This window comes from Leptonychotes weddellii, chromosome 2 (genome assembly GCF_054177405.1).
Source record: "Leptonychotes weddellii isolate Sample4059 chromosome 2, ASM5417740v2, whole genome shotgun sequence".
Lineage (NCBI taxonomy): Eukaryota > Metazoa > Chordata > Mammalia > Carnivora > Phocidae > Leptonychotes > Leptonychotes weddellii.
In genome coordinates, this window is record NC_138370.1 from 96,752,253 (window position 1) to 96,763,792 (window position 11,540).

General features: G+C 42.0%; 1 protein-coding gene across 1 annotated transcript in view; it reads right to left on the minus strand.

Annotated features, from left to right (window-relative positions):
* Positions 1 to 11,540, minus strand: part of MCUB (mitochondrial calcium uniporter dominant negative subunit beta) — a 92,340-nt gene that overhangs the window by 6,124 nt on the left and 74,676 nt on the right. The window contains 1 exon segment of the mRNA XM_081812002.1: positions 9,138 to 9,242. Within this exon segment, the coding sequence (XP_081668128.1) occupies positions 9,138 to 9,242 (105 nt within the window).

The following is an 11,540-nucleotide window of genomic DNA, read 5'->3' on the forward strand; positions in this document are numbered from 1 at the left end:
CCGCAGCGCACACCTGCAGCCGCAGGAGGCTTAGGGCCCTGGAGTCAGGAGGCCAGTGAGGCTCCAGTGCTTCCAGTGCATGCCAGCAGGCCTCAAGTTATTTCCCTTCCATTTCCACCCACTGCCTTCAAGACTTGAGCGTGGGCTTTAATCCCTTCTACATTCTAAGCTACAGCTGCAATGAACAAGTGAGAAGTCGAAGTTCCCTTCTAGGCTTCTGAGATTTATAGAACAGTCAGAGAGCCCTTTGGTTTTGATGACAAATGTACTGCTATTTAAAAGGCCTAAAAAATAAAAAAATAAAATTAAAGGTCTACATATAGAAGAAAGGTACAGATGGGGCAGGATTCTGTCCCAAGCAGTGGAGCATATCCAGGACAAACAGAGCCAGACACTAAAGTGATAAGGATAGGCTTTAATCAGTAACCACTGCGGTGAGGAAGAGGATCCAGTGTGAACTGAGCTCAACTTCTATTTGTGCAGAGGTGGCTGGGCGTTTTCAGGGACGGAGGGGAACAGGGGCCTTAAGAAGGGGAAATCTACAAAAACTGGGTGTGAAGGCTGTTGGTTAACCAGACTAGGCCATTTGTGTTGTAAATGAGTACTTGGGCGGAAGAGAAACAGACAGAGGGCAGTATGCAAGTCAGAGCAAGGCAGCCGCCCCGCTGGGGGTGAGAGCAAGAATTCCCTCCCTCGATGTCGGCGGTTCTCAGGTCCTTGAGACGGCAGTTCTGGGTGGTAGAAGCAATACACTTCAAAGGCACAGAGAAAGGATTTATAATTGCAAGCTTTCCAAAGTAACTGCTAGAAGAGGGGGTTCACAGACCTATCTGCTTATCACCAGGCTTTCCCTGGACAAACAGTTCTCCTGACAGTGCTGCATTTCTCCAGGCAAGCATTTTAGGAGGGCTGTAGTCTAATCCTAGGGATAGGCCCTTGAGCTGGCAGGAGGGAGGTTGCAATTTAGTCCACGCGGACCTAAGGCTTATGTGACATGTTGGGGCTTGCAGGACAGTAACGTCAAGTAGAACAATGAGATGCCTTAAAAAAACATTTATTTCCACTTGTTTCCTCAAATACTCAACCCAGAGAAAGGAAGCAGAAGACCTTCCAGAGTATTGGGGACTCACTGAACATGAACTTTCTATCTTAACAGGGGTTTCCACTTCTGTATTTCTCAACTTCTACCATCCTTCTCTCTTAAATACTGCCCTGATTTTTAAGAAAAATTAACAGTAGAAGAAAGTTCACAGTTGTTGAAAGGACGGATTCATTTTAATTTCTCTATACTTGTTTGTGTTTGAAAATTCCATAAAACTTTCAAACACACAATTAAAATTTAAAAATATATTTTCTTCTTCAAGGGATCTTCAGAGAAATGGCTGACACCAATGCTGGGGTACAAGATCAGACTGGATCATCTAGTTATACCAGAAAGTAAGAAAAAGCTTGAAATAAAAATGGGGGCAAGTCACAAGATATGGGAGCTATGGTGTTCAACTGGACCCGCTATCATTAGTGGGAGCCCCCTTAAGTTCCTTGGGACTTACTCCCATTTCTCTGTGTTAGCCTTTATTCTTTTTTAATCTAAATCCCCTCCCCTCCCCTATTCCCTTCTCATTGGCACCTTCTGAGACTTCTTGGCTGATGCAGAATTGGGAGAATCTGGCTGCAATATGACTTTTCGATTCCAGCAGCCCTCCCACATTTACCAGTCAGCACTTAGCATCCTAACTATAAACAAGAGCCTGCCCTTATTTATCGATCTATTTATTAAGGCACAGACTTACTAATTCCTTCTTGCTGCATTCTACAGTCACAGCTTACTGGGAACAGAAGCCTCTGGAGCCAATACTGGCAGGAACACTTATACTTAACTGGGGATTTGCTGGAGGCTCAGTGTGGACCGGTTTGAGAAATAAAACACATTCATGAGTTTTACCTCCAGGAGCCCCACAGGTTCTCACAGTGAAGGTCAGAGATCACATAACCTGGTGCTTGGAGCAGGGAGAGGGGAAAAGTAACCATTCTGCATCAGCCCTGAGCATAACTTTCTCCACAGCAAGGAAACTACTTTACCAGAGGCTTCTCTGGCTTGGAAGAAGGGCAGTGAGCACACTCCAGCCCCCTCTAGTCTTCCTCTCTCACATAGGGGAAGGAAAAATAAAAAGGCTAAGAAACTCTTCTGAAAGTTGCAGCCCAGGAATTCTGGCCCAATACAACACCCGAGATTCAATCGTAGGTTTATAAAATGCTTCTTCCCCACCCCCAAGACCTTACCACCACATCAACAGGGCCGTAGTTCTGTGCAAGACGCAGACTCCAAGAAAGAATTTCTAGGGAAACTCAGAGACAACAGGCAAGACAAAAACAGAGACACTAGAAGAAATTCAAGTCTCTAATACCTGCAGCTACAGCAAACAGCCTCTTAGCTGGATACACATAAAACCTCACATTAAACACCTACTTGTTTCAGTTTCTACTATCTAACACATCATGCCCAACTTTGAACAAAAAATTATGCAGCAAGGGAAAAAGCACAAGAAGGCATATCATATTCAAACTGCAGAAAGTCAAAGATAAAGAAAAAACCTTGAAAGAAACCAGAAGAAAGAATGCCTCACCTACCAAAGAGCACAGATGAAAATTACACCTGACCCCTCCGGAAAACAACACCAGCAAGGAGGAGACAGAGGGAAAACTCAGCCTCGAGAGCGATAAAAGAAATTTTCAACTTCCTGTCTTGGGCCCTATACTTTACCATTTACCAAGGTCAAAATGACTTGGCAAAACCTCAAAGCAGGGTCTACTTCTGCCCTCACACATACTGTACATCTGCTTTGTTAAAGAAAACAACCCCAGGGGCACCTGGGTGGCTCAGTCAGTTAAGCATCTGCCTTGGGCTCAGGTCATGATCCCGGGGTCCTGGGATCGAGCCCCGCATCGGGCTCCCTGCTCGAGGGAAGCCTGCTTCTCCCTCTCCCTCCCGCTCCCCCTGCTTGTGCTCGCTCGCTGTCAAATAAATAAAATCTTAAAAAAAAAAGGAAAACCACCCCAAAAGACCATTCTGAACAAAATTAAAAGGAAGAAACTTCCCTGGTTCCCATAGGATTAAAGTCCAACAGCTCTGAATATACTAGAAACTTAAGGTCGGCAACTTTCTGAAATGTCCTTTGTCTAACAACTTGTAACTTTTTATGCAAAAAATGTAAACAACCTGGGCACCTGGGTGGCTCAGTCGTTAAGCGGCTGCCTTCAGCTCAGGTCATGATCCCAGGGTCCCGGGATCGAGCCCCACATCGGGCTCCCTGCTCAGCGGGAAGCCTGCTTCTCCCTCTCCCATTCCCCCTGCTTGTGTTCCCTCTACCGCTGTCTCTGTCTCTGTCAAATAAATAAATAAAATCTTTAAAAAAAAAAAAAAATGTAAATAACCTGCACCAACCGTTCCTTTGACAGAGCACCCTCTGCTTTGTGAAGACTGCGTATCCTGGCAGCTGTCCTAACCTGGAACCCCATAAAATTCTCTTCCTTTTAGAAATTATAGAAGGTGCGTTCATTTTATGTCAACATGGAAAAAAAAAAAAAAGCCCACAAACCTAGAATTCTGTATCCCACCAAAGTATCCTTCAAAAGTGGAGAAATGAAGACTTTCTCAAAACAAAAGTTGGAGAACTTGCTGCCAGTAGCCCTGCCTTGTGAGAAGTGTTAAAAGTGAAGGGAGGAGGGCGTCTGGGTGGCTCAGTTGGTTAAGCGACTGCCTTCGGCTCAGGTCATGATCCTGGAGTCCTGGGATCAAGTCCCACCATCGGGCTCCCTGCTCAGCGAGGAGCCTGCTTCTCCCTCTGACCCTCCCCCCTCTCATGTACTCTCTCTCATTCTTGCTCTCTCAAATAAATAAAATAAATCTTTAAAAAAAAAAAAAGTGAAGGGAGGACAATGATGCAAGGTCAGAAACCTAGATCTACATAAATAAAGGAATTCTACGTTAAAGAAGGAATAAGGGAAGACAAAATTAAAACATATTTTTCCTTTCACTTATTAATTGATGTAACAACAGTCTGTTCAAAATAATAGCAGCAAAAATTGTATTCAATGCTTATAGCTTATATATGAGTGAAATGAATGATAAGGGATGGGAAGAAAGAATTAGAAATACATGGTTATTTTGGGTGCCTGGGTGGCTCAGTCATTGAGCATCTATCTGCCTTTGGCTCAGGTCATGGTCCCAGGGTCCTGGGATCGAGCCATGCATCCGGCTCCCTGCTCCACGGGAAGCCTGCTTCTCCCTCAACCACTCCCCCTGCTTGTGTTCCCTCTCTCACTGTGTTTGTCTCTGTCAAATAAATAAATAAAATCTTAAAAAAAAAAAAAAGGAAAAGAAATACATGGTTATTTCAAGGTACTTGCAATGCCTGTGAAATAGTCTGGTGTTATTTAAAAGTGGATTTGGAGGTGCCTGGCTGGCTCAGTTGGTAATGCGTGCAATTCTTGGTCTCAGGGTTGTAAGTTCGAGGCCCACAGTGGGTGTAGAGATTACTTAAAATCTTTAGGGGTGTCTACGTGGCTCAGTTGGTTATATTGGCTCGGGTCTTGATCTCAGGGTTCTGAGTTCAAGCCCCAAACTGAGTTCAAGCCATGCCCAGCATGGAGCCTACTTAGGAAAAAAAAAAAAAGAAAAAGAACTTTAAAAAAAAAAGTGAATTTGGGTTAATTGTAAATGTATATGGCAAAATCTAGGGCAATCACTAAAAAAAGTAAAATTTAAAAGTATCACTGATATGATACAATAGAAAATGGAATCATAAAATGCTCCATTAAAACCACAAAAGGCAGGGGCGCCTGGGTAGTCCAGGTTGTGATCTTGGGGTCTTGGGATTGAGCCCCATGTTGGGCTCCCTGCTCAGCAGGGAGTCTGCTTTTCCCTCTCCCTCTGCCCCTCCCCCTGCTCATGTGCATGCACACTCTAATAAATAAAATCTTTAAAAAAAAAAAACAACACAAAACGCATTCAAAGACTAGGAGACAAAATTAGAAACAAAGGGGCAAGAAATAGAAGTAACAAATATGATAGATACTAATCAGACTACAGCAACAATCACTTTAAGATATCAATGGTCTAAAAACACCAATTAAAAGACAGATTAGACTGGATTAAAAAACAAGGCCCAACTACAGGTTGTCTACAAGAAATCCTCTTTATTTTTTATTTTTTAATTGTTATGTTAATCACCATACATTACATCATTAGTTTTTGATGTAGTGTTCCATGATTCATTGTTTGCATATTACACCCAGTGCTCAATTCAGTACGTGCCCTCTTTAATACCCATCACCAGGCTAACCCGTCCCTCCACCTTCTCCCCTCTAGAACTCTCAGTTTGTTTCTCAGAGTCCATAGTCTCTCATGGTTTGTCTCCCCCTCCGATTTCCCCCCCTTCATTTAAGAAATCCTCTTTAAAGACATACATAGATGAAAAGGAAAGGGAGGGAGGAAGATATACCATGCTAACACTAATCAAAAACAAGCTGGAAAAAAAGTTATAACTATATATGGATGGATACTAACTAGACTTACTGTGGTGATCATTTTGCAATATATACAAATATTAAATTATGTTGTATATCTGAAACTAATATTATAGTTTATATATATCTAAATGAAAAAGAAAGCTGGAATAATTATATTAATTTCAAACACAGCAGACTTCAGAGTAAGGAAAGTTATCATGGATAAAGAAGGGCATTACATAATTACATAAAGGAGTCAATTCTCCAAGAAAACACAGTAACTCTTAATGTGTATGTAACTAACAACAAAGTGTCAAAACATGAGAGGCAAAACTGATAGAACTGCAAGGAGGAAGAAATAAATCCAGTAATAGCTGGAGACTTCAATACCTCTCTATCAGATATGGAGAGACCTAGCCAGCAAAAAAATCATTAAGGACATAGCTAAACTCAACAGTACCATCAATCATCTAGACAGAATTAACCTCAATAGACTATTTCTTTTTTTTTTTTTTTTTTAAGATTTTTTATTTATTTATTTGAGAGAGAGAGAATGAGAGACAGAGAGCATGAGAGGGAGGAGGGTCAGAGGGAGAAGCAGACTCCCTGCCAAGCAGGGAGCCCGATGCGGGACTCGATCCCGGGACTCCAGGATCATGACCTGAGCCGAAGGCAGTCGCTTAACCAACTGAGCCACCCAGGTGCCCCCCTCAATAGACTATTTCATCCAACAACCGATAATACACATTCTTCTCAAGCTTACATGGAACATTCACCAAGATAAACATCACTTGGGGCCACATTCAAACAAATGCAAAATATAAATCATACAATGATGCCCTCAGACCACAATGGAATTTAAGTAGAAATCAAAAAGAGGGCTGGAAAATCGCAAAATATTTGGCAATTAAACAACACACTTCTAAATAACATATGGGTCAAATAAGCGATCAAGAAAAGTTATACAATATTCTGAACTACATGAAAATGAAAACACAACTTATCAAAACCTGTAGGATGAAACAAAGCAGTGCTCAGAGGGAAATTTATAGCATTGAATGCATACATTAGAAAAGAAGAAACATCTAAAATCAATAAGTTTCCACTGTAGGAAACTAGAAAAAGAGGAGCAAATTAAATTCAACATAAGCAGAAGAAAAGAAATAAAAGAGCAGAAACCAATGAAATTGAGGTGTGCCTAGCTGGCTCAGTCGGAAGAGCATGCAACTCTTGATCTTGGGGTTGTGTTCGAGCCCCATGTCGGGTGTAGAGATTACTTAAGAATAAAATCTTAAAACAAACAAACAAAAAAATCAGTGAAACTGAGAACAGAAAGTCAATAAAGAAAATCAATGAGACCAAAAGCTAGTTCTTCGAAGAGATCAATAAAATTGATAAACCCCTAGCCAGGACAAGAAAAAAAAGAGAAGACAAATGATTAATATCAGTTTATACATACTAACATCATTATAAATCCCATGAACATTAAAAGGATAATAAAGGATGTGATGAATAACTCCATGCTTACAAATTTAATAACCCACATCTTTTCTTTGAAAAGACACACTGGCAGAACACACACAAGAAAAAATAGACAATATGAATAGGCCTTATCTATTTAAAAAATTGAATCAATAATTAATAACCTTCCAAAATGGAAAGCACTAGGCCCCAATGGGTTCATGGTGAATTCTACTCAACATATAAGAAATTATACCAGTTCTCTACAGTCCCTTCCAGAAGACAGATGCAGAGGGAATAATTCCTAACTCATTCTATGAGGCATTACCCTAACGCAAAAATCAGACAAAGACGTTATAGAAAAAGAAAATTAAAGACCAATATCTCCCATGAACAAGGATGCAAAAATCCTCAACAAAATATTAGCAAACTGAATCCAACAATGTATAAAAACAATTACGCACCACGACCAAGTGGGATTTATTACAGATATGGAAGGTTGGTTCAACTTTCCAAAGTCAATTAATGCAATCCATTACAACAACAAGCTAAAGAAGAAAAATCATGTGATCATACCAAGAAATGCAGAAAAGCATTTGACAAGATCCAATACCTATTCATGATGACAACCCTCAGCAAAATAGGAATGGAGGGGAACTTCCTCAACTTGATAAAAACATCTACCATCATATTTAATGGTGAGAAACTTGAAGCTTTCCTGCCAAGACCAGGGCTTCATTAAAATTAAAACCTCTGCTCTACAAAAGACAATGCCAAGAGAATGAGAAAACAAGCTACAGATTGGGAAAAAAATATTTGCAAAGGAGAGATCTGATATGAACTGTTACCTAAAATACGCAAAACAGGGGCGCCTGGGTGGCTCAGTTGGTTAAGCGACTGCCTTCGGCTCAGGTCATGATCCCTGGGTCCTGGGATCAAGTCCCTCATCAGTCTTCCTGCTCCGCAGTGGGGCCTACTTCTCCCTCCCCCACTCCCCCTGCTTGTGTTCCTGCTCTCGCTGTCTGTCAAATAAATAAATAAATAAAATCTTTAAAATAAAATAAAATATGCAAAACAATCTTATATCAACAATTAAAAAAAATGGACAACCTGCTTAAAAAAATGGGCCAAAGACTTGAACAGACACCTCACCAAAGAATGCAGTAAGCATCTGAAGTCATATGCCATTAAGCAAGTACAAGTTAAAAAAATAAGCTATTACACACCTATTAGAATGGCCAAAATCCCAAACACTGACAAGGCTAAAAGCTGTCAAGGACGTGGAGCAGCAGAAACTCTCACTCACTGCTGATGGGCGTGCAAAATGGTACAGCCACTTTGGAAGACAGTTTGCCAGTTTCTTACAAAACTAAACATACTCTTAACATACAATCCAGCAATCATGCTCCTTGGCATTTACCCAAACGCACCAAAAACTTATGTCTACACAAAAACCTACAAATGCCTCATACTATATGATACCAACTACATAACATTCTGAAAAAGGCAAAACTATGGAGACAGTAAACAGATTAGTGGTTGCCAGTGGTTGGGGGGGTGGAAGGGATCAGGCAGATCACAGAAGACTTTTGGGTAGTGGAATTACTCTGCATGATACTACAATGGTGGATATATGTCATTATACATTTATCAAAACCCAAGAGTGAACTCTGAGTAATAATGAAGGGCCAGCATAGGTTCACGGATCGTAACAAATGTACCACTCTGGTGCCCGACAGTGGGGGAGGCTATGGGGCGGGGGACAGAGAGTACATGGGAACTGTATACTATCTGCTCAATCTTACTATGAACCTACTAAAACTACTCTAAAAAAATCAAGTCTATTTTTGAAAAAAGAGTTAAGTGCTACAGGATACACACTTGGAGTCATGATTTTCAGGCCCACTTCTTCTTAACCCAATAATGTCAGGTTAAGCATTCAAGATCTTAAATGAAATCTTAAAAGTGTAAAAGAAGTATACGACACTAAAAAGTCCTGCTGGGCAACTGCTACTGATCATTCATACCCCTGCTAGAAAAGCTTAAACATCGGTTCTCCAAAGCCTTCTTGGTCATTTGGTTAATTAAGAAGGTTCTTAAGCTTGTTCCCTGTAAAATCCCACAACTTAGGGGAAATGTTAAGATAGTTACATAGCTGTGTCTCTTACCTTTCTCGGGGCACTGTACATCATATGTTATTTTGTTAATGACAAGCTTAAAATCATTCATTAGCAAAATTTCCATTAAGGTCGAAGCTGGAATTTCACTGCCATCTGAGAGAAAAAACATCATGTGAAAATATGTCCTTGTTTTAGACAGTAAAAACCATTTTTCCAACAGATAGAAAAATATTTACTAACTCGGGTCTTTACAATACAGGAGTGGACACTTTCATTTTGGGGGGGGGGCTCTCCAATACCCAATACTGTTCCCACAGTGAGGAATCCTTCCTTCCTGCTCTGCCTCCCATTACACTGGACCAAACAGAGCACGCAGGTGCTCCCTCTCCACACTCTGTCAGCTGGGCTGGGATCTAGGCAGATGTTCCTGGCAGGACTCTATCTACACAAGGTCACGCAAAGCTTCAGGGGACATGGGAACTCTTCACAGCAAGGCCAGAGCAGTGGAGGTGACACTTTGGGGCGGGAGGAGGAGGTGCGGGTATCAGCAACAAAGCCCATCAGGTAGATCCCAGGCTAACGTGGTCTTTGCTCATGTCCTCCCTCGGTTCCTGCCTTCTGAGCCTGGCTTTCTGTCAATTCCAATCTCCAGAGCCTACTGACATACTCCGTTGCTCAGCCAGAGTCCTTATTTGCTGCTGAGAGCTAAGCCCCTGACTGGTATGTGTAGGGCACACAGATAGTAACATTTAAAAGCCTTTTAATTATTAGAGGTGACTGATTTGTTCAAACTTGGTAGCCAAACAGCACCACCAACCACGACCACACAGGACTCCCTACTGTTCTAGCTGGGGAAAGGTGAAGAGAGGCGAATCTTCCAGGAGCTGGGGGCGGCAGGGACTGTAATAAACGTAATTAAACCCAAGGAGTCAGTCTGCATGTGTGTGGTTTTTATGGAGGTCGTAAATGGTAGGAGAGATTCTAATAGTAATTTCAAATATCCTAGGAACAATTCAAGGAAAAAGGAAAAAAAAAAAACCTCCTGGAAAATTTTAACCTCCGTGTGCTTTGCACAGTCTCTCAGATAGCCTGGTTTTTTATTTTGGAACTAAACTTTAATGGAACCCAGGTGTTGAGAAAGCAAACTATTTGAACAATAAGCAGAACACTGGCGGTGGGGGAGCGGGGGGGAGTTTCTCTATCATTCTCCCTTTAGAACAGTCCACAGAGAAGCGATATAAAGTCCAGGATGGTATGTTCACGCAGCCTGGCATTTGCCAGGCTACATCCAACCACAGCTACTGCAGCTACATTAATATGCATGACAGCAGTAATGCTGCCAGTAAAATCAGGAAGAACCTGGTTGTCTGCCTGCTGTCTGGCTCTCTGTAGTTCTTTTGTTCCAGAAGGCAGCGAGTCAAGTCTGCACCTGGGTCTGTTCCTCGAATTTGGCTGTTTGGGTTCCTGTTCATCAGTTGGGGTGACATCATTTTCCCAGGAATTGCCAAATAATTCAACCCACACTATGGGCAAAACTGTGACAAGCTTAGAACACTCTTTTCAAGCCCAAATTAAAGGCAGGCAAATTCCGCCCACAGAACCTCTCTTTTTAAAGATCGGCAACACACCAATCATTTTATATGACTTTGCAAGTGTCATTTAAAAATTTACATTTAAATGACTTCAAACCTACTCCTTAAAATAGGGCTATAAAAAGCAATCACCTGGGTACGATTTCTCAGTCGAAGTACTACATTATCCTTTATACTAATACAGGAACAGCAGGAAATGGACATGAAACACTCTTTGAGGAGCTAATGATAGAGTCTTGAATTCTTCACCAATTCTTGGGTAAGTACTGATTTAAACCCCAATAAAGTGTTTTCACTCAGTCTAAAGAGCCCTTTTTCTCTAAGATTTCTAGTCTTTTCCTTTGTGCTTTATGTTTTAAAGCTACTCAGATTTTTAGAAACAAGCAGGGTCCATGTCAATCACCGCTTTAACCTCGTTTGTTTCATTCACTTAAGGGGCACTTACTGAGTCCACACCACCAGGCAAGGACTGTGCTCAGTGCCCTCCCCCCAGCCCAGGCACACGGGCTGGCAGCCAGTTGCCGGCTCTTAGAAGCTTAGGAAGGCAGGTGCTGGCCCAGGGCAGAAGGCCCACGGGCGTTCAGTGCTCCTGGGACTGTTCAGTCTAGTTCAGAGATGAAGTGCTAGGCCACTGTGGCCACAGGACTAAAACCTTCTTCTCGGATCCTGGTTTTGTCAGGAAAAAAGGTCCCCTTCCAGTTAAATTCAAAGTCCTTACCACAACTTACAGTAAAGTTTTCCTGACCTGTCCCTCCCATCCTACTTCACCCAGCTGCCTCCTTTGCAGCCACAGTGGCTGGGCTCCCACAGCTGGGCCTCTGCCAGGAGCGCCCTCCCATCGACACAGCTCCCCCTTCTC